Consider the following 24,820-nt stretch of genomic DNA (forward strand, 5'->3'; position numbering starts at 1 on the left):
TTTTTTTTTTTACGAGTTACACTATTTCATATTGGATTTAGAGAAATCCATCTAGATGGTATCTATTGGGCTGAGAGGCAGTATTTCCTATGTTTAAGGTGTCTTGAAATATTTGAAAACTTTTTCAAATATAACTTAATCTATTCACTTTATACGATAACGTGATTCAAGGATTAGTTTGGAGACCGTATGTAAGCATCTAGTAGAAGGAATAACATGGAATGTGGGTACATCTCGTTGGTGAACAAATGGTTCTTACTGTTGAGTTTTATGCCCTAAAACTCATATGTTAATTCACTAAATACTATTGTTTGTGTTATTTGTCTATTTTGTCTTAATAACCCTAAATCCAATAAACTAACATCCAAAAAAAAACTATATTTCCTTACTTAATTTGAGCTCATTGTTGAATTTTATGTGTTTATTGTATTATTTTGTAGGTATCGAACAATCAAAAGGTAGAATTAATCATTTGGTGAAGAACAGGATTAATTTGAAGCAATTGTGAGGTGATTTGAGCATCCGAACTTCAAAAGAGCAAAAATTATGAAAATGCCACTGTCACAGGGTTGCAATGCTAGCGTGGCGATTGCCTGACACTCTTCACCATTGCAACGCTAGCCTGACACTCGCCTAACGCTATAAGGCAGAATGTGCAGCATTGTAACGCTACCTGCAGCGTTGCGACACTACGATGATTTCTATAAATACTTCTCTTCGTCTTTAGGTCCAAATATGCTGAATTTTGGGGGTTGAACTGATGGAGGCCGAAGTCATACTTCAATGTTCTTCCTTTCCCTTCAAATTTTAGTATCCTTAGGTTAGTTTTTCTTTTTATTTTGGATTCTAATCGACGGATTGGATGTGTATCTCAGATTTGTCTATGAATTAAGAGGTAACTCCTACCTAATTTCTTTGAGCAAGAACCCTATGTTTAATTTCTTGAAGATTTTCTAATTAATTTAACTAAATTTTTGTAAACTCTTTGGGATGATTTGGTTGAATCTTAATGGAATTTTTATAAATTGATATGAAAAATTAGTTTATTGAAATTCTTATTTCAGAATCATCATAGCCTATGCAGATATTGATTGATTTAGTTACGCATATTAGGATAGCATGTATAAAGTCTAGACTTTTTCTGACCAAATGCATGTATGCCCTAATATAATCTTTTCCAAATAAATCTTGCTATAAGATATGGCTTTTTCGACATGTAGTGTGTCTCAACAATTGAACCCTTTTGTAATGCAATTCAATTTTAACTTGTATATCGCTAACAAGGAAGAGTTGTAAATTGAATTAGGGCTAATTTGGTTTAATATAGAATTTAGCTATCTGGGCTATTAGATTTTCTAATAGGTCGAGGGGTTGACAGATTTAGTGTAATTAATTTATGCCTAATGAAAGAAATTGCATAGGAATCTCTCTCTTGCTCTAGAAATTAGATAGATTCCTATTCTAGATTACATTTACCTTTTTATTTTAATTTCACACATATATCTCTTCCACACAAAACCCCCTATTTACCGCTCTAGTTAAAGCATTAACTTAACAAAAAAAATCACGCTTCCCTGTGGATCAATTGTGACTTACCACTGTTGCTATGTTTCAGTAGTAATAGGAGTAGTTCGATATATACAAATTTTATTTTGATCAAGTTTGAAGTTTATTAATGAAGTAAGTTTCAGGCCTGTCAATATACATGTGATGTTTATGATAATTAAACATATATATACATTGCCAACAAGAGCGTAGCTCAACAAACGTCCTCAATGGAGGACGTTTTCGCTGCAGGATCCGTCATCCTTTCAATTAGTATCTCAAAGCCAATTTCTTGGATCTTTGTTCTTCATATTTTTTTTTTTAAACAAAATCAGTTTAAAGGTGGGTTAATATTTTGTGTTTGAATGTCGGTTTGTAAAATTGGATGTTTTTTATTTTGGCACATAGAATACTTTAAATTTGATAAAATTGTAAGGGCCTGTTGTATGTTTTGGGAATTTTAACTCTTGCTTTGAGTTTGTAAGTCTGAGTCAATCGAAAGAGCAATGGTTGCTAAAGAGATCAAGAAGAAACAGAAGTGTTTGGGGCAAGTTCGGAGCCCAAAACGATGATGGAATGCTGGTGGCGTGTGCATGATGTTTCAGCTACAACTTTGACCTAATTTCCTTTGTAATATTTAATTAATATTAATTAATTAAATTAATATGATGTTATAATAATTTAATCAATTAATTTTGCATTAGGGTGCCAAAATTGGTCCAATTTTTGCTATTTAAATTAATTTAATTATGCATTGGATGGATGTTTAAATTAATATTTGAATTCATATTACATATTGTATGTCATATAGATTAAAAATACCCCTTTTAGAATAAATATGTACATGCATCATAATTAAATATAAGAGTTATATTTATAGATGCATGATTAAATTAGCATGCTCATGCATCATAATATAAGTGTTATGTTATTGGTGTATGATTAAACTAAGCATGTCCATACATCATACTATATATTAAACTTGTTATAATAAATAATGGAATGATGTATGTGAATGCTTGTTTTCATGTATGATTTATATAATTGTTATATTCATCAAATGAAAATAGAATTTGCATTGAGCATGACATTACTTAGATAAATATAAATGTTGTATTTAATCGATATCATTGGATGTAAATTTATAGGTCCTACGGACCGTGAACGGATTCGCCTCTGGCCTCTGGGAAAGCGTTAATATATAAGAGTTATAGTTTTAATGAGATAGATTAAAATCTATAATCAAGAGTTGCATGCAAACATAGGTCCAAATTAATTTTAAATAGTTCAAAATTGATTAACCTAGACTTATGTTATTTCTAATGTGATTAGGAACAAGTTAATCTTTTTTAATTTGTTTTAATAGGATTAAAATTAATTTAATTAAAATATTGAATTTATAAAATAATTGTCCATAAGGGAATTGTCTAAGGAATGTTCTATCTAGAATGAGGTATTTAAGCTGACGAAAACGGAACACCTCCACTTGGGAACCGACCTAGAATGTGAATTTGGAAAATATTTTCTGAGCATGCAATAAATGACTTATTTTATTAAAAGAGTTTAATAAATGAAATCAAGTATTGTTAAGTTATTCAATATAATTGCTATATTGAGCAAATTAAAAGGACTTAGATAAATTCACTAGTTGGGTTTTAACTAAGTATAATAAAATCCTAAAGATATTATAATACTTTAGTGGGAGGATATTGGTATATGTGATATATAAAATTTCAGCTCTCACGTCCCTACGAGTTTGCACCGTGAGATCCATGCTCGGCTTCGTGTCGCTATGGGCACGGCCTCCCTTCGAAAAGTATTTGCATAGGTCAATAACAAGATGAATGGAGAAAGTGTTCATAGTAAGTGGGAGAGGGGCGCGTGTCAACATATCCTATGGTCTCCTACATTAGGTTGCACCGTGAGAGTCTTATAGTCCGTCTACGTATCGTCTTGGAGTGACCATCCCTTCGGAGGGCCTAATCATAGGGGTCAGAATAACGCAAACTCCAGCAATGGATAAAGTTTCCTATGTTAATCTTCAACAGTTGTCTTTCCCTTCGATAGCTTGTTGAAGCATACCTCTGAGATTCGAAAATTGGAGGGTCACATTTACGGGATAAATTAAGTTATTTAATGAATTCTTGACCGACACAACAGTAGCTAAAAACTATAGGAATAACAGTTATTTCGGTGCTAGTGATTGGCTGAGATTATCACAATTCAAGGAAGGAATGGTTGATCACTCTTCGATGGTTGTTGCTCTAAACCTCTGAAGTATCATTGCAAAAATGAAAATCAATAGTTTAATTAGGGTTCTACAATTTCATATGGTTTTTTTGCTAAATTGATTGGATAATTAAGTAATAGGTTATGATGAATAGAACTAATACGGTCAATTGATTGTTGTATGTTTCAACATGTCTTCCACAATCATATCTTTACTTGAACATGAAAAGTTAACCAACGAAAATTATGCAACGTGAAAATCCAACCTAAATACAATTCTGGTTATTGATGATCTATAGTTTGTCTTGACGGAGGAATGTCCTCCAGTCCCTGCCCAAAATGCATCCCAAGAGTTGAAGGATGTTTATGACCATTGGACAAAGGAAAATGATAAGGCCCGAGTCTACATCTTGACAAGTCTGTTTGTTGTTCTTACCAAGAAGCATGTGACCAACGGTAATTTGATCCAACGGTAATTGTTTATTAAAGGAATCTATGGTACTTAAGAAGTTAGATGTAACTATAGGGGTAAAATAGAATTTTGACCCAACTATACTAACAAGCAATTTGTGAAGGGTCAACGCACTATTGATTGGTTATATCTAATGAACACAAGTATATATCTATAGTGCAAATAGTTTTTCTACCAGTTTTTAGTTTGGAATGACCAACAATTAATGAATATTGATTAATTTGATTAAAAGAGTTTAATCAATTAATCTCGTATCATCGGAGCTTCAATCTATAGGTTCATAAGTGTTAGCATTTTGGCCCTTAATCTCAAATTATTTAATTTTAATAAATTAATAAATCAATGTTTTGTTGATAACAAACTCAATTTTTAATTAATGAATATTTTAGTATTTTAATATGTCCATAGCGTAGAGCTCGGAACAACGATTCCAATACCTCTTGAATCACTCAAATCGGAGCTAAAACGAAGACGATATGACCGAAACAAGTCTATAGAGAAAATACCATGGCGGATGACGTGGCATAACCAGACCATTTGCATGTAGATATGTGGCAGCATATTGGTTGAATGGTGGATCAACGTATGATGGACTTTTGGTTTTTGGATTGATTTAAAAAAATGAAATTTAAAAGGAATTTAAAAGGAAAATAAATTTAATATTATTTTATGTTTGTGTCTAACGGCTAGTTTTTTTACACATGGTATGTTTTTTTTATTGACTTTTAAAAAGAATGAATTTAAAAAGAAAATGAATTAAAAGAAAAATGAATTTAATATTATTTTATGTTTGTGTCTAACGGCTAGTTTTTGACACATGGTATGTTTTTTTATTTTTTGGATTAATTTTAAAAAGAAAATGAATTTCAAAAGAAAAGGAATTTAATATTATATTTTGTTTGTATCTAACGACTAGTTTAATTTAAAATCTCCACCATTGATTTTTCTTTTCCAAAATCCAATGGTCCAAATTAATTGTGGTTTCTAAAAATTTTTCCATCTCTATATAAACCATCTTCCTCTCCAAATTTTGTACAAATAAATTTTACATTTCATAATCCTCTAAAACTCAAAAGTTCCCATTGTTGCTCTCTCTAAGCTCCCAATTTTTTTTTCTCTTTTCATCTTATTCTTGAGAGAGTGTTATTGTATTGTGAGGATAAATTTGTTGAGCACTTAAACTTGTAAATCCACTCTAGTGAGAGTTGTATTATGTTCTTCAAAAATTCCAACATTTGTAACGGTTTGATCCTAAACTGTGGAAAGGATCGGGTTTGATCTTGAACCCGTAAAAGGGGCGGTGGTGTAACAGTTGGGCTCTAATTCGTGGAAAGAGTCGAAAAGATTTTATTCAAATTCCCAAGAGGCGCTTGGAGAGTGGAGTAGGTCGAGTTTGACCGAACCACTATAAAAATTACGGTGTCTTATTCTCTAACTCTTTCCTTTTTATTTTTGTAATTAATTTAAGCAATTTATTGTATGTTTTAGTTTGTTCTTATTTATTTGCTAAAATTTGATAAAAATTAAATTATCACACTTTTTGTCATCTTATTTGTTGATAAATTGAATTTTTCTTATTATTTATAAAAAAAAAAAAGTGTATTAATTAGTTTAATTGGGTTAATTTAGAAAAAAAAAAATTAATTAAACCCTATTCACCCCCTCTAGGGTTGCCATATCGATCCAACAATAAGATCCCCTGTTAGCTCAATGAGAACTGATGAGAATCAAATTAACTTTGGTTTAATTTGAATTGTTCAAATTAACTAAACGGAATTAATTGTATAATATACAATTAAATAATGTATATTGATACATTATATAATTTTATGAGATAAATAAATATTTGAATATGGTTCAAATATTAATTATATGAATATGGTTCATATAAAATATATATATTAAAATTTAATGTGAATATGATTAATATTAAATTTATATAGTTTTATGAGAGAAATAAATATTTGAATATGATTCATCATATATTAATTATGTGAATATGATTCACATAGAAAGTATATGTTATAATTAATATGAATATGATTAATATTAAATTTATATAGTTTGTTGAGAGGGGTTGTTATTTGAATGTGATTCCAATATTAAATTATATGAATGTAACTTAAATAAAAACTTTAGATTATATTACATGTGATATAATGTAAACTATATGTTATATGTTATATGTGATATACCATATAATTTAACAATTATATTAAGTTTAGTTTTATATATTTATTATATATATATTAATATTATTATTCAAAATTTTTATTTAAATTTGATTTTTGAAATTAAATGAGAGGGAGTTATAACTCTCTCAGCCCTTCAACTCCTAATCTCACAAAAAGAAAGGAGGGAGAGAGAAAAAAAAAAAAGTTCTCTCTTTTTCATTTCTTTCCTCTTGATTCTCTCTAGAAGATGGGGAACTCTCTCATATCTCTAATCAATCTCTCATACTCTACCTACGCCAAGATTGAATGCAAACCCACACCACTACACGGTTCTCGTCCCTAAGAATAACGGGGAAGACCCCTTGGTGGTGTCTGTTCCTGTTTGTTGAGTTCGTGGATGCCAAGTTTGTGAGATCGGGAGAAGATGACTTGAATTGGAGAGGAACGTGAAGAATTGATCTTCAATGATTATGAGATTTCTTAATCTCTTCCTCTCTAATTACATAGTACATAATATGCTTAAGTGAAAATTTTCTATCGTTTTCCATCACTCTAAATTCTGTACATTCTGTAAAACGAAATCTAAAGACCGATGTGTCCTGCTTCTACTACCGGGAATTCCAATCCATTCATATAATATCACAGAGGTTTGAATGTGATGTGTCATGCTTCTACTGCCGGGAATTCTAATCTCTTCACATAGTACCACAGAGATTTGAATGTACAAGTTTTAAGGGCTCTTTGGCTCTATGACCTTTTCTAGTAAAAGGTCTCTTGGTCATTTTGCCTTCAAGGCATGACTCATATACAGATAGAAAATTTTCTTCTAACTCGCTTAGAAGTTCGTTCTTAACCAATCTCTCAATCCTAAGATTTATTTGACCTAACCTTAGGTGCCAAAGTTGGGCATTTTCTTTAAGAGGAATTTTCTGTCTTTTATTCTGAGTTACTGTAGTTTTAAACAATTAAGTATTTAAGAGGGTTTTTGTTGCTAACGACATTAACACATAAAGGTTATCTTCGAGATATGCTGAACAAATATGTACACCATTCTTGTAAATAAACAATTTATTTACATTAAAAGTTAATGAATAATTTTATTCAAGCAAGCACTGTATAGAAATTAAGTTCATTTCCAAACTATAAACAACATAAATATTGTTCAATAAAAGAAACGATTTCTATAAACATAAACTAAGTCCTCCCACTGCCTTCATTGAAACAACGTGTCCAATTCCAACACGCATCGTCATTTCACCAGTCTCTAGCTTCCACCAGTAATCAATTCCCTGAAATGAAGAACATACGTGGTTAGCAGCGCCTGAATCAATTATCTAGATTGAATCATTATTCTCCACTAAACATGTTTCCGACAAGAGTAAATCATATTTAACTTGTTTAGCCTTCTTATTTTTTGCCAAGTATTTAAGACAATCCCTCTTCTAATGTCCCTCTTCTAACGTCCCTCTTTGTTGGAATGGAAACATACTTCCTTTGCAGCCTTGGCCTTCTTGCCCTTTTAGGCAGTAGCTGGTGGGTTAATCTTCCCCTTGATGGAGTTGACATCCAACAAAAGTAAGCAATTAGGATCTTAAGCACTCTAACTATATCAATTTTAGTGGATTAACATGCATATTCATGGTTTTCTAAAATATTACGGTTTCAAGACCATTGTAGATCACACCAAATTGTTCCAATCAACTCGTGAATTCTCTTCAAGAACTTGTTGTAGACTACCACAAGGATCTTCTCTACTAATCTCAGACCTTAGACTAGATTGTGAGATCCAAACGGAGAGGAATTTGGGATGATTTTGAGAGTTGGAGAGAAAATTTTGATGCAATTTTTTCTTCTCAAAATTGGAATTGCATGACATTTTTTCATTGAAATTAAAAACCAGTATGTATTGAAATTGATCATACAACCAAATTTAATAATTAATAGGACACATCACATTCAAACCTCACATTCAAACATTAAATTAAATTATTAAAAGATAATTAAATTATTAAATTAAATTAGTAAAAGAAAATTAAATTGAATTAAAAAGAAAATTAATTATTAATGAAATGAATGTGAGGTTTAAATAATTAATTAGTTAATTTAATAATTAATCTAATATCAAATATTAAATTAATAAAATACCTAATTCAAACATGAATCTTTATCCATGTAATTTAATGTTTAGATCAAATTTAAATATTTTCAACTCTCCAAAATCGTTTAATACGATAATTAAATATTAATTATATCGAATATAATAATCCAAGCCCTAAATTGAATTTGAACATTTCAAGTTCTCTCAACACTCTATTCTAAGGTTTAATCTATTTACGAGCTAATAGAGAAACCTAATGGACCTACAGATCATAAACTCCAACTATTTGAGATTAATTGGCTAAACTACTTTAATTGAATTTATCCCTATTCATTAACTACAGAGACACTTCACTATAGCTTAGTAGTTTCATTCTCCTCACTTTATATATATTTATGTCTACTTGATTTAACCATAATTAGTAAGTCGATCCTTCACAGGTCGTTCGTATTTATAGCTGGGTCAAAATTACCATTCTACCACTATAATACATCTTGTTTCTTAAGTCTCCACTAATCCACTAATGAACAATTGGTTTATGGTCCTACCAATAAACTGAGTCCCTCTTAGCCATTGAGAGGGTGGGGTCCCTTGTTCAAGACTATGAATCAGTACTTAAGGAAACACTATCTACTAATCCTGAAACGGGTAAGGGTGTATTCCATCATGTAAGACTATATCCCCAACTATCTATCCGGTTTTACTCCTAAAATTGGAGGCTTATTGAGCGACAATGATGAGTCACTCTCACCTAGGTAGATTAAAAGATAATCTCGAATAACAGGAGTTCATAGTTAGCTCAGGATTGAGATCAAGTTACCTTAGGTCATCAAATTGAAATAGTTAGTTTTAACAATAAATAACATTATAAAGAAAATTGATTATTTTGTGGTTTGGTCTTATGCAAACATCTTTTGCATAGGATGCCTCCACTCACATGTCTCCACATGAATGACTTTGGGATCACATCGTTTGTATTAATATACAAAGTGGGTCGCATCCATAATTTCCCCAGGATAAGGTACCTGATGCATGTAATTGTGTGATGCGTTATGATGTGAGTTTGCGGTGATGTGTATTATGCGGTGATCATGCAAGTTTTTCTAACAAGACCCAAGTATAAGCCTTATTAGGTTTCCTGGTAAGTCCAAGGTCGAACATAGGGACTACTAAGTAAATATGCGACAGTCACTTTGATTCTCTTGCGGTAGTAAAAACAAATGAAGTGGATGATGCTTTGATTAACGTTTTTTTCTATACGACGGAGTTTGAACGCAGAGTTGATAAATGCGAAGAGTTACAATGAGTATGCGATGAAGGGGTTGAGAAGGGGTTTAGCTAGTATTTCCTAAGATTATGCACAAGTTATTGATCATGCTACACACAAATAACAGCACGTCATCTCTCAATGCAGAATGCCTTAACTCCTATTTCTAGGACACATGCGATGTGTATATGAAAAAGTCGATAGGACTTATGTCTAAGCCTCTATTTTTGTCTATGCGATGATGAATAATGCACACATAAAACAAGGTGACCACATACAATCATTCCTATTTCTAGGGTGCATGCGATGTGTTAATAGCAATAGAACTTATGTCTAAGTTTCTATTTCTTGCTTATGCAATTCTAATCTGACTCTCTCAAGCCTAGATTCTAATCTAACTCTCTCAAGTCTAGATTCTATCTTTAGACTACTCTCTCAAGTATCTCTAAAGGGTGAATGATGCATACATAAGACAAGATGATCGCATAAAATGTAAATCTTAAGTCATGCTAGTTAAGTACTTCTCAACTCATTCAGAAATTTAGTTACTCATGCGAAGTATGGAGAGATTGAACTTAGATTGAAATGAGATTTCTATTTCCTATAAATAAAGTACTGAATACAAAATAACAAATGGAATTGAGAGATAAGAAGCCCGGTAAGCAATGTCTTGCTTCCCGTGGCCTTTTACATTGCTCTTTTTCACTCAAACTCTGTTCTAGATGTGTATTCTTGCTCTCGCAAGTGTTGGCACTCTCTCCTTTGTAACGCTTTCCGGGAGTCTCTCGATCTGTCCGGGAATGATCTCTAGGCTTCCTCGTCTCCTTGTTCGTCTTCATCTTCTAAGTATATCTACGAGTATGTACGTGAACGGACTACTAACTCTCTAACTTGTTACTTGTTAACTTCTTTTTCACTGATGGCCTTCGGTATTTATAGAGCTCAAGGTGAAGCAGCCTTTCTTGCTAATGATTGCAATGATGGGCGTCATTAATTCCCCTGCTCTGATGGCCTTCAGTGTATCTTTAACGGCTTGTCAACTAAATTCGGATTCGACCGTCATCAGCTTTCTGTCCCATCGTGATTTATTATGTTGTCACCTTGATGCGCAATCTTTATGCGGCCACCTTTTTAAGAAGCTTCTCACGATCGCATACGATCACATGACTTGCGATCGCAATTTTCAAGCGCGCTGACATCTTGTTCCTTTGGATCGCAATTTCCCTTGCGCCATCGCATTTTTCCTGCACAAAATAAGTACATTAACTACTTTTATGTGATGAGCGCTTGCGATCACAATTCCTATCAGTTTAACGCTTTTGGACATGATATTGCTTATTTTGCCATCACATTCTCTCATTGTTTTACTTATTTGAGCTATAATAACTTGTATTTTTACCAGTTATTAGTACCCAACCCTATGCATATATTTATAGACCGTTTTGGCTATATACTAAAACTTGATCCTCTTTTATGTCTCTAAATAAAGTTTAAGTATTCGTGTGGATTCATTTAGTTTATTGGATTTAGTAATTTATAAATGCAATTTGTACATCCAATAACAACTTTATGGATAAACCTCAATAATAATTTTGTTGCAAATGGAATATATTTAAGGTTTACAAACTATGAGTTTTAGGACATATAACTCAACACCCCTGGTCTCCCTTACTCTTCTTCTAATTTTTGGTGCCAGAAGAAGAAGGAACATGCTTACTTCCAGATATTGAACCTCTTTAGAACTTCTTGGAGGACAAGGCAACATTTGTCTCACCCTTCTATTCTTTGATTTTCATCAAGGATTGATGAGTCTGTAGCTCATTGAGCAAGGTGGTCTAGTTGTAGTCAATTTTGTTCATAATAACATTGCTACAGAACTGTAGGAAACTTTCAGGTAAAATTTCCAAGATAAAACTAACCTGGGTGGCTTCATCAATGACAGACTCATTCATTTCTGCCACATTAAAGTGGACCATCATGTTCAGAACATGTTCTCGAATAGAGGCCCTCTCTTGCAACAGGCATTAAAGATGAATTTAAAAACATCATGTTTGAGCTGAATGGACGGCTATCTAAACATTCCCCTCAGGGACTCCATAATCTCACAGGTAATGAGCATGGGCTCATGCTTCTTGGCCAAGATTTTAAATAAGTTTGCCAAGTTATACGCTCGGGCCTTTTCATTCACTTTGGCCTATCGCTCATATGCCTCCCAAAAATTTCAGGTGGCATTAGCAGGTGGGACTTAAGGATACTCCTTAAAAGAACGAATTGAGGATCATCGATGATCAGCACTGTATTGATAGTATTTTTCCATGTAGTGTAGTTATTGCTGTTAAGTTTGTAGACAACAAGCAAATTTAAAGTAGCAGTTGTCATGTTTGAATATGCAGAAATCATACAATTTATTTATATCAATAATCCAAGCATTACCCAATTTAACCAACCAATCAATTAGCAAAATAAACTAACGCACCCCATGTGACATCTATTTTGCAATGATGTTTCAGTGAGGTAGGGTAAAAGCCACTATAGGGTGATCATTTACCACTTTACTAAACTAAGACTATCTCAACCAATAATTACACCAGAATGATTCTTGTTCCTATAATTATTAGTCATCATTGTTTGGTCCATAAATTCTTACCTTACTTAATATATTCTTGTAAGTGTAACCCCTCATTTTAGATTCTAGAGTTCCGCCCCTGAGCCAACTGTAGGGAAAAAACCGTTTGGGGTAAAAATAGAAGCGATCTTATCCATTTCTAGAGTTTGAGTAAAAAGTCATGCAAATTCCATCCATAGGGGGGACACAAGCAAGGTGTCTCGAGGCCGAGCATGAAAATTTACTACAAACTAATGAGAGAGATCAAGGGATGTGTTGATACACGCTCTCACTTACTATAAACACTCTCTCTATTCACCTTGTTATTGACCTACACAAACACCACCCGTAGGGAGACACAAGCAAAGGTGCCTCGAGGCCGAGTATAGGTCTCACAGTATGAACTTTTAGGGAGAAACGTGATAGGACAAAATGAAGTATCATATACCCCGTTTTCCTCCCACTGAGTGTTTTACCTAGAGTTAATTAACTTAGAAAAAATGGTTAATTATTTTTACTGAGTATTTGTTAACTTTGCCCAATATAACATTTACAGATAGTGGTTTTTCGTTTCTGCTAGCTTAAATACCTTAGCCTAGATAGAACGGTCTTTAGATAAAGGTCTCTTAAAGATACATTTATTAAAAATTTAATATTTTATGACAAAATAATTTAATCCAATTAAACTGATTATAAGATTAAACATATTTCCAATCTTATTAGATGTATTGTGATCATAGGTCTAAAGTGAATCAAATTTTAAACTATTAAAAAATGATTTAAAATCTATGTGAGCATGCAACTCTTTATTTTAATAATTTCTAATTTCATTTAACTTATAACTTTTATAAAGTAAAATGAACAAATTAAAACTTAAGATTGTATCTAATAACATACTTTAAAAAATTATAACATTTATAATTAACTTAAAAAGGTGTCATGCACATGAAATCTATTTTTCGTTACTAACCATACATAACAATTATATACTAAAGTAATGAACAATAATAACATACATCCATACATAATAAACTATATATTATAACATTTATAATATACATGATGCATGAATATGTTATTTGTGCATGCAAACATATATTATAACTATTATATTATATGATGCATGAGCATGCTTAATAAAAAACATACAAGCTTATAATACAACATTTATATTAAAATGATGCATGAATTAATGTATATCCTATGGTGGGTTTCTCTCTATATGACATATAAATAAAATAAAATAACCATACATCCAATGCATAATTAAACCAACAATATTTTGGACCAAGATTGACCTTCTAAATAATTAATTAAATTAATATAACTATTATATTAATCAAATTAATCAAAAAACTAATTATTACAAATAATAATTTAAAAAATAGGAGAAAAATTGTTGTTGAACCATTGGAGAAGTCGAACGGCTGGTTCAAATCGCCTAGACTACAAACCGCTAGCGAAAAAATTAGTCTGTTTCGCGTCAACAGTACCGTAGCGCAAGAAAACAATTTTTGTCACATCGTTTCGAAGCGCCGCGATGCTATTGTATAGAATGCTTCTATACAACTCGTTTATGCTCCGTTTTCCTCCATTTTTGCCCCACAAACTTCGAGTCTTCGCCAAAAACTTCCACGAACGACCCAAACTTTAAGAACTACAAACTCAATAGCAAATTATGCCCAAAAACAACGGGCCCTTACATACCGAATTGTAAATTAAGCAGCAAAAAACTACACAAACCAATCCTAAAACATCCAAAAATTGCAATTCCCCACATTCATCAATCATAAATGCAGAAATAGTAAAAGTCCACCAATTATTCTAGATTTAATTCTAGAAAAATAAAATTAAGACTCAAAATCGCGCACTCTGATACCTATTGAAGGATGCGCAAATATCCACAGCATAAACGAATCGTGGTCCAATTTTATTTTTATATGGAAACGTAAAATTCAGAGGGCAAAATTAATGATATGCATTTAAATTACAACATGCTTTACAAAAAAATCATAATAGGAGAAGTTTTGGAATACTTACCCTTGAAGACTAGTTTCTTCGTATAATTTCTCTCTGATCTTGAACTCTTCGAATTTTTCTTGGATCACGAACTCCCAAGAGATAGTAGCCAATGAAAAGGATACCAACACCGAATTACCTTGATATTCTCTATAGGGTGAGAATCTAGGTGAGTTTGTGGGCAACGTGAAATTTTGGCTAAGGGAGAGATTTTGAGAGGAGGCATTGCAGAGAATTCTAACATGGAATCCTTCTGTGTTTTTGCATGCGTTAGCTGGGGAAGGGCAAAAAAAAAATAATAATAAACTTAAACTCCGTTCAAAATCAACCCCACTTGAAAGAGAGAATAAGGGAGAAGTTATTTATATAACTCCCTCCCTTTAATTATTAAAATAAAATTGAAAACCAAAATTTTAATTTAAATAATATATATATAATAACTAACTTATTATATATAACATATATTATACTATAGGGTATATCTAATATAATATAGGTTAGTTTATATTATATCTTATATAATATAACTTATAGTTTGATNCTATAGTATTTATATAAATCATATTTATATAATTAATATTCAAATCATTTTCAAATATTTATTTCCTCTCAAATAAAATTTTATATTATAATGTATCAAATACATTGTATTAATTATATCTTATATAATTAATTCATTTTATTAATTTCAACAATTCAAATTAATTTAAAAGTAATTTGATTCTCATTAATCTCAGTTGAGTTACTGAGGAGACCTTATGGACATATAGATTGAAACTCCAATGATACTTGATTAATTAATTAAAATCTTTAATTAAATTAATCAATTTTCATTAACTGTCCGTCACTCCACTAAAGATTGACAGTTGCACTCTTTGTACCATAGATATATTTATGTGTCCATTGGGTATAAGTAATCGACGGTGCATGATATAACCAATCAACGGTGCGTTGACCCTTCACAAATTATTCATAAGTACAGTTAGGTCAAAATTACCATTTTTCCCTGTAGTTACATCTAACTCTTTAAGTATAACTGATCTCTCTAATGAACAATATGTCATAGTCCAACTATGACTAAACCCCTCTCGAGCCAGGAGAGGGTGTGATGCCACATTGTTCAAGCCTCGGAATCAGCCCTAAGGGAGAAATTTATCTACTTTCCTTAACAATAAGGAATGAGTGAATTCCTTCTTACGAAGTATGTTCCCAGCTCCCCAATCAAACGAATCCTCAAAATGGAAGGCATATTGAGTTGGCGATATAGGCCACTCTCACCTATGCAAATCAAAGGACCGCCTTCATAGACAGGAATTCACAACTCACTTAGGATTCAGATCAAGTCACCTATGGTCATCCTGGTGAAATGTAAGTCTCTTCTATCAATGATGTTATATAGAGAGACTATTGATTTCGTGGTCCGGCCTTATACAAACTCTTTATACATAACACCCTTGCTCACATGTCTCTACATGAATGATCAGGATCATATTATTTGTAGAGCTTTACAACAATTGTAACAACTATAAAGTGGGACGTTCGAAGTGTCACCAAGATAAGGTACCTAGCTTTATCCATCTACTACAAACAGTTTAGGTTATCACTTAAACATGATCCACTTGTATGTCTCCACATACATGTTTAAGTTACAGAAGATAACCTTGAATCTTAGCTTATTGGTTTTGTGGGTTAATGATCAAATAAAATGTCTCAAACTTTATTAGATAAATAAATTGTTTGTAGTACAATTACAAACTACAAGACCCACGAGATTTAGGGTATCAACTCCAACAAACTCAACTCAAGAACAAAGGAAACAAAGAAAGAAAGAAAGGAGAGAACTCTTCGCTTTGGAATGAAATGCTATAAATGAAGATTCAAGTTGCTATTTATAGACTAGCAACTTGGTAACTCTAAAAATTGAAACATTTATAAAATTTAACTCAATTGAGTTGTTACTTGACAAAAAACAAACATAACTCATTCAAATTGAAAAAACTATAAATTTAACTTTCATACATATTAAATTTGTACGTGACATCATTTAACTTGAAGTTTCAATTCAATTTGAAAGTTTCTAAATGGTAAATTTAATCTACAAAATTAAATCCATTTTTTATGTTTCAAATGTTCACCATACTTTCACTTTCTTTCATTATATGTATCCAACATATATAAACAAAAGTCTATAACTTTATAGGCTAAACTTTTAACTTTATATGTACATTTGTGCCCTCACTTGAAATTTTGGATCCACTGCTATAGTGTGTGTGCAAAATGCATCACATGTAGCATAGGTGAAAGTTTTTTAATTGCAATAAATATATCAGCATATTTTTAATGTCAAATTAATTATATTCATTATTATAGGTAGTTAAATACTTAAATACTCTCTATTAAAAAAAATACTTAATTACTCTCCATTCTAACATGGGTTGTAGAGGTAGGGACCGTATGTTTAGATGCAAAATATCCAAAGAAATGATTGTGATTATACCAAATTAGGATGCTTTAATGTTCTAAAAAAAATGCTTTAAAGAAGTAAAAAAAGTTTTGATCAAACTAAAATATATATACTAAGAGGGCTATATGAGATCATTTCTAACTTCTCTTATTGTCTATCTTTTTATAATGTCCATTTTGCCCTCAAAATCGCATCGGTTGATGTCTTTTGAATTTCTTTCTCTCTATTTAATTTACATTCATTTTCTGTCATTAGATTTTTCATCAATCTTTCTTTTGTCATCATATCATATTTTTGTGTACCTGTGCTACTTTTGGTAGAGCCTCTTTTTTTTTTTCTTTTTTTTTTCCATTAATCCTTGGATTAGTGAAGAATTTAAAATCACATACGTACTTCATAAAAATATACAAATTTCTTCACGGAATAACTATATTTCTTACTCTTTCTTGTTTGTTTATTGCATTTGTTCATGTTTTATCTTTTAAAAAAGATAATTGCAATTGATAGCATTTTTAGGAATAATAACCAAATGTATAACATCATTTTTAAAAAAATTGCAAATATAGTCAAGTCTATCAGGTCTATTAATGATAGAATTCTATCGTTGATTGACTCTTACCAGTGATATGGTCTATCATTGATAGACTCTTACCAATAATATGGTCTATCACTGATAGACATTCAAATTTAATCATATTTTTAATTCTTTTTACATTATGTTATATCTGCTAATATTTTGGGTCTATTGTCTATATTTGTAATTGTCTCTTTAAAAATGTGTTTATTCCATTGTTTCATTTTACTAATAACATTTAAAATTATAAATGAAAATATCTAACTTCATTTTATCTCTTTTATAACTTTTAAAAATTTAAAATCAATAAAAATCATATTAGTACAATCATTCATACTTCACTCTAGCTCTAGAAAATTATAATTCAAGTATTTTTAACTACATCCAATATATTTCATGTTTATTATAAATTAATTTTATCTATTATCTTTCTTGTTACTTTTAAATTCATTTCAAATACTTACTATTTAAATATAGTTAAAATTAAATACATTTGGAAATTTATGTTCTAAAGATTTTTAACTACATATATTATACGTGTCCTATTCTCAAAAACTAATATATACATACGTGTATATATATATATATATATATTTGTATACTTATATGTGTGAGAGAGGCCTATTGGCCCAAATCTCTAAGACTCATTATCCAAACTCTTATAGATACCCTCTTCCATCTTATGGCTAACTTTTATATCTATGAAGCGTAAATACTTCATGTGAGGCAAAGAATCCGTATTAGACATGTATCGAATATCAATACTTCCAGATACTTCCCAGATATGTATCTGACACACGATTTGACGTATCTATTTTTATGCATACTTTCTTTTAAAGAAAAAAGACAAGTAACTCATCTAATCTTTCTCAATCTAAAACTAGGCAATTTATTTAAAAAGCTCACTACTCGAGTCCAAAATTAAAAGAAAAAAAAAATAACGTACCAAACTCTAGAATAGAATTATCTAATCTTCATCTTCACATTTGAGTCCCCACAAAGTCCACCAAAATATAAACCATTTGGCTATCTTCAACAATTCAATGAAGAAGTTCTTCGTTTATCTTCATATTTCTCCATCTAATCTTCTTCTTCTTCTTCTTCTTTACAATATAGGTCACTTTTCTATTGCATTTTATTAACTATTATACTTCAACATCTTAGATGTTGTTTTTTTTTTTTTTTTTTTTTTTTTTTNGTATTTTATATATGCTATTGTTATTAACTTGTATGCTAAATTTATCTATATCCTAAATTTTTTTAAAGAAAAAGAAAAATATATTTTCAACGTATCAAGTCCTTGTTTTTTAAAAATATATATATATTAAAAAAATATATAAAAAAATGATGCATTCTTAGACATATCCGTATCTTAGTTTTTTAGAAATTGACGAATCGTCGTATCCGATCGTATCCATATCTTGTAGCCGTATTTGTGTCTATGCTTCATAGTTTTATATAGTGCCTATATAACTTTTGTTTAATTAGAATATTACATCATATATGAGAGTTGGAGTTTTAACCTACAACTATTTAGGGAAATATGCCATACTACTAAGTTATATATGTTATATTGGCCTAAATGAAATCTATAATTTTATTTTTCTTCTCTACCTTATTTGATATTAGTTAGGTCGGTGTATTGAATTTAGCTTTGATATTCAATTCTATAGGTGTAAAATATTTTATTGCCTCTCATGGTAGATTAGCAATAATGGTAGATTAGCAATAATTTGATAATATGTTTTATGTTAATGTTGTGAGAAAAAATAAAATAACTAATAAAACTTGATTTATTAATTATTAGCATTAATGATCAAATAAATGTTATTCAGTGAAAACTAAATTAATAATTAGTCTACTTGAAACCAAATTCATTAAAAATATATATTTTTTAAAAAGAGAGAAAAAAAAAATCGATTTTTTTAGTACCATAAATAGAAGCATAGAGATTTAAACCTTTAAACTATAATAAACGTCAATTGTTATTGAGTTGCATCATTTTAGTGCAAAAATTTTATTTAAACAATTTTATAGGGTGTGTGAATTAAAATTATATAATTGTATTAATTATAACTCTTAATTTTCACATGTGTATCAACTTACTTTCTTCATTAGAATTCATTTGAAAAACATGATTGCCATCATTTTTACTCATTTGAAAATTCATCATTGTATCGAAACTCCTAAACTTTTGTAAGTAAATTAATTTAGACCTTCCATTAGAATTTCCTTTGAAAACTATAATATATCAATCATCAGATGTGGGTAGATTTATTCCTCAATTTTTCTCTACTTGTTTAATTAGGGAAAAAAGAAGATTAAAAAAATGCCCCCTTCGTTAAATCCGATATTTGAAAAAGAGTACACATGTGAAGATGATGTTTCTAATGAATAAGTATAGCTAGTGGCACAAAAGGCCGTGGAAGAGTGAATCTTGCTTTTTTCAATCTCTTTATCCTGAGCGGTTTACGTTGTTAATGTCTTGGGATGTTATTTTGTAGTTTGTTTTGGTTTTCCTTTTCCTCGAAATAATAATAATAATCTAAAAAAAATGTAATTTATCTGAATCTATGTTAGCCCACGTACTTTGAAATGTCTAATTCCAGTTCATGTATTTTCAATGAAACTTAAATTAAGTTCCTATTTATAGTTTATTGTTAATTTTTTAAGAATTTTTTGTTATCTATTTGCAATTTTACTATAAATTTTGAATACATATTCACTTACTGTATATCCTAGCATGAAATTTGATATTATTATTTAACTAATATCAACAAAAATAGGAAAAATTACCTTTTCAATCCCTAAATTTTTTAGAATAGTTTCAATTGGTTGCTAAGTTTTCAAAGCATACCTTTCTAGTCCCTAAGTCTTTAAAAATAGATTTAAAAAGTCTCACATTAATTTTTTATTATTATTTTAAATTACAAATTGATATTTTTAAGATTACCTCTTCACTCTAAAATTATTTTTTAAACATATTTTTGTAATTCAAAATTTTACATAATTATATGAAGTGAAAATAGAAAATAGTTCATGGACCTTTTAAACATATTTTCAAAAACTTCGGGACTAAAAAAGTAAATTTTGAAAACATGACTAAATGCACATATTTTAAAAAGTCAGAGACAAAAAATATATTCTGAGAACTCAAGGACCAAACGTAAAATAAATATTGAGAAATTAACTTTAATATTTATTGAAAATATAAAAATTAAAATTAAATATTTGAAAATACACTATGAATAAGAAATATATGGTAAACAAATTTCAAACTATTTCAAACTATAGAAACTAAAATATTATTTTTTTAAAAAATGTCATTTAATTGCTTAACGTATCATATAACATTTACTTCAAAGTAGGTAATTTTTAATTTCAGATTGATTATTTTCTTTTAAAAAAACCTAATTTCAAACAAAATTTTAAACTTTTGCCTATAGAACAAATTAATTATAAATTTATAATTTGTTGTTTGTTCCTCACCGTCACCGGCCCCAACATCATCGCGTTTCAGACTACTGTCTTGACGTACCATTTCATTTATAAATTCAACTAATTATTGTAAATTTTTCCTTAACCCTGTTTTTTCCTTCGGAAAAAAATATAAAATTTTACCAACCCACATAAATTTATCGCATCTTCACCATCAAATTCCCACTAATATCGAAAATAGCATCAAGATTAGCGATGCCCTTATGCTCAATTGGACAGAATCAAAGGGGGGAAATCTTCGTCGCCTTCGATCACAACAAATATGAGGCAATAAAAGCTTATCTAGGCCTTTTTAGAGTCTCGATGATGTCCAGGTGAAAGCTTCAGCTGGGTTTATTCTATTTCTATATCCGCTGTGAGGAAGTAAAAGAATCCCCAATTTGGGTACTGCCCATTATCAGATCAGCTGTGATTTTCAGGTCTGTTCTTCTTTCCCTTTTCCCCATTTTCACTTTTCGAAAATTGTTACAGTTTGAGGGTGTTATTTGTTTTATTCTGTTTCTGTCTGTGTTTGAAGATTGATTTGATTGATGGTTTTTATGTGGGTTTTCTCAGATTGATTTCTTAGTGTCTTTTAGAAATTGGGCATTTGGATTGAGAATTCATGGGGAATGCTTCATCGATGCTCACTCAATATGATATTGAAGAAGTTCAAGAGCACTGCAATAAACTTTGTGGGTTAATTTTATCCTTGTCTTCCTTGATTTCTTTCTTTTGTTTATGTGAGTGGTTTAGTTAGCTTACTTTCTCTTACTATTTGCTCGTGTTTAAGTTAGTCTCCCAACAGGAAATAGTGTCCTTGTATCAGAGATTCTGCCAACTTGATAGAAATGCCAAGGGGTTTATTTCAGCTGATGAGTTCCTTTCAGTTCCTGAATTTGCTATGAATCCACTTTCTCAGGTTTTGAATTGAAATTTTATTCTTGTTCCATCATTCAACCTTGAAATTGAATCTTTTTTATGTGTTGGTTGTGTCATTGATGCCACTTATTAGCGAGTGATATCTTTGTTTTCTTCAGCGTCTGCTCAAGATGGTTGATGGCTTGAATTTTAAGGATTTTGTGGCTTTCTTGTCAGCATTCAGTGCTAAAGCTAGTGTGCAACATAAGATTGAATGTAAGTACATGTCTTGCTGCTGCTTGTTCACTTTTTTGCTGGTTTTGGATAAGGTTGAGTGTTCTAGTTGAAAATCAATGCTTATTTAAAACATAAGAGATCCCTGGCGATCATTTTTCTTGCAGTCAGTAGTAGTGAAGTTTGATGTTTAAGCCTAAAGGTCAATAATGTTATACAGGGAAAGGGAAAACTTGTCACACGTTTCTACTTGGAAGTCATGAAACTTTTTAGTCATGCCTCCCTCGAGTATATTGGAGCAACTTCGTCTCATGAAGCTGATTTATAAGTTATAATTGTTGATATCTAAGATGTTCTAGCATAAGTTGTCACTGATAGGATTTTTGGGGCGTTTAGTTGGGTTATGGAGTCTAGAGTAAATATGTTGGAGTTAGTAAGTTTGTATTTGGGGTACATAGTTGTGAAGATGAAGTTCTTTGATAAATGTGCAAGAAAGAGAAAGAGGGGAAGATTGAGTTTCTTGGTAAATGTACAAACTTCAATAGTAAACATTATTGAGGTCGGTGGAGTTGAATTATTTAACACCTACTTATGAAGTTGACCGGCCAAACACCCAGTAAGATAACCCAGATATCATACAGGTTATAGGTTAGGCGACTAAAACTTTTTCTCATGAACTCACACTAACCCATTAAATTGACTTCAATTATCATGGCTCTGAAATACTCTGTCAAGGAATTTTGTCACCGTAGAAAACTACTTTGAGACAGTTATTTCGTATTAATAATTGCCAGTGTCTCTTTATTTCAGTTATTTTCAAGGTATATGATGCCGACTGCAATGGAAAGGTGTCTTTCAATGATATAATTGAAGTGCTTCGGGATTTGTCGGGTCCATTCATCTCCGACGAGCAGAGAGAGGTATGGCATCTTCCTTCCCTTAGTTTTACTTTTACATTTTGTATCTATATTGCGTTTTCAACTTAACTGTCATCTGAGAACGCAAAGTGATTCATCAAGTATAATAAACGTAGCACATAAAACCTCTGAGACATCAATCCGTTCAGTTATTTGGTGCATCGAGTAATCTAATAAAATGAAGTTGATTTCTCCATTATTATATTCCTGCTTGTGAAAGGCATCGACAGTGCTTACTCTGCTCAAAAGGAACAAATTTGATCCACTCCTAACACATGAAGTAGAATAACTGAATCTTTCGCTTTGTGCTCATATTATTTCTTTTCACCTTCATAAACGAACCCCTGTTAGATTGGGCAGGAGTATAATAGTTTCTCCCTTCCCTTGCAGCAAGTCTTGTGCCAACTATTACAAGAAGCAGGCTATACAAGAAACTCTCAGTTGACACTCGATGACTTTATTAAGGTGCTTGATAAACTCTTTTGCATAGTTCTTAATTTATCTAGTTTAACGTTCTTCATTTTTTGTAATTCTTTTGCAGGTTCTTGGTAATTCAGGCATAAAAATGGATGTAGAAGTTCCAGTCGATTAGTTGTTGATTTGTTAATTCACTTTCAAGAAAAAAGTTAAACACAAGGAGTCTCAAGTAAAATGAAGTTTGTGATGTTCCATTCAGAACTTAGACCAGAATGTACACATCTGCTTCAGTTCATCTCTGTTGCAGAAAGTTGTAATGGAAGAGACTGCCCTTTTCTTTTTCATAATTTGTAAAGAAACTATCAATAATGTCAATCAATGATTTCCTTTTGTAACTGAGATCAAATCAATGTCGACTCACAAATGTCAACGCAGATAAAACAACAAACTACATGATTTCATTGAAATATCTAACCACACTAATTTATCTTTTCAAAATAACAAAAAACCTAATTTATCAGTTTATACAGTTATAATCTGCAAAGAGAAGTGGAAATCAAACAAAAATATCCTCTGTTCTCAGCTTTCTCAAATTTCTTCTTTTTATAATTATTTTTATTAGTTGTTTTTATAATTATTTTTTTAGTACAACTTCGAGGGTGGAGATCAAATTTTTAACTTTTAGGGAGAAATATCATAGAAAATTTGTACGGATGACCCAAAATTGGGCCGAAAATGTCAAATGACCCAATTTTTAAAAAAAATTAAATGAATCTCAGCTGACGTCAGATTCAGGTGAAATTACCAAAATAGACTCGCGCGTACGCGAAAAAGCATTCCTCACACTCACTCTCGATCTCGCTCTCCCTCTCACTGATAATCCATTTGCAAATATTCATAGAACAATGAGTCATCTTCTTCCCCTCTCGCCCATCTCGCCCTATCCGGTCTTGCTCTCATCTGTCTCGTTTGTTGAGGTTGATGCCCTAAATCTCGTAGGATCCTGTAGTTTGTAATTGTATTGTACAAAGCTTTTTATTTATTTAAAAAAATATGAGATGTTTTATTTGACTTTTAGTAGCATTAAACCCACAAACTAATAAACTAACATCCAATGTTATCTTCTGTAACTTAAACATATATGTAGAGACATACAGGTGGATTATGTTTAAGTGATAACCTAAATGGTCTGTGGTCGATGGATAAGGCTGGATACCTTATCCTAGTGACAATACGAATGCGGCCCACTTTGTAGATGTTACAATTGTTGTAAAGTGCTACAAATGATCTGATCCTGATCATTCATGTGGAGACATGTGAGCGGAGGTATTCTATACAAAGAAGTTTGTATAAGACTAGACCACAAACTTACTAGTCTCATTATATAACGACGTTCATAATAGAGACTTACATTTCTCCAGGATGACCATAGGTGACATGATCTGAATCCTAAATGAGTTGTGAACT

The 24,820-nt window shown here is 31.0% G+C and overlaps 1 protein-coding gene across 3 annotated transcripts; it reads left to right on the plus strand.

Annotated features, from left to right (window-relative positions):
* The first annotated feature begins 21,059 nt into the window (after positions 1 to 21,059).
* LOC120086316 (calcineurin subunit B-like) lies at positions 21,060 to 23,759 on the plus strand. Of its 3 annotated transcripts, none has more exons than XM_039042893.1 (7): positions 21,060 to 21,364; positions 21,524 to 21,619; positions 21,722 to 21,846; positions 21,965 to 22,061; positions 22,830 to 22,939; positions 23,327 to 23,401; positions 23,478 to 23,759. In XM_039042893.1, the coding sequence occupies exons 2-7, from the start codon at positions 21,550 to 21,552 to the stop codon at positions 23,526 to 23,528; spliced, it is 528 nt and encodes a 175-aa protein (XP_038898821.1). In that variant the 5' UTR covers positions 21,060 to 21,364; positions 21,524 to 21,549; the 3' UTR covers positions 23,529 to 23,759. The 3 variants fall into 3 exon arrangements, with proteins under 3 accessions (XP_038898821.1, XP_038898820.1, XP_038898822.1); XM_039042892.1 differs by having other exon boundaries at positions 21,066 to 21,364; positions 21,501 to 21,619; XM_039042894.1 differs by lacking the exon at positions 21,060 to 21,364 and having other exon boundaries at positions 21,501 to 21,619; positions 21,718 to 21,846.
* The last annotated feature ends 1,061 nt before the right edge of the window (positions 23,760 to 24,820 follow it).

The sequence above is a fragment of the Benincasa hispida genome, chromosome 9 (genome assembly GCF_009727055.1).
Source record: "Benincasa hispida cultivar B227 chromosome 9, ASM972705v1, whole genome shotgun sequence".
NCBI lineage: Eukaryota > Viridiplantae > Streptophyta > Magnoliopsida > Cucurbitales > Cucurbitaceae > Benincasa > Benincasa hispida.

What these genes read in the sequence shown, in the direction of transcription:
- LOC120086316 (XM_039042893.1), top strand. Translation starts at nt 21,550, where the DNA reads ATGGGGAATGCTTCATCGATGCTCACTCAATATGATATTGAAGAAGTT. An exon ending in AGAGCACTGCAATAAACTTT is followed by an intron (nt 21,620 to 21,721) that starts GTGGGTTAATTT and finishes TGTTTAAGTTAG; the next exon opens with TCTCCCAACAGGAAATAGTG. An exon ending in TCTCCGACGAGCAGAGAGAG is followed by an intron (nt 22,940 to 23,326) that starts GTATGGCATCTT and finishes CTTCCCTTGCAG; the next exon opens with CAAGTCTTGTGCCAACTATT.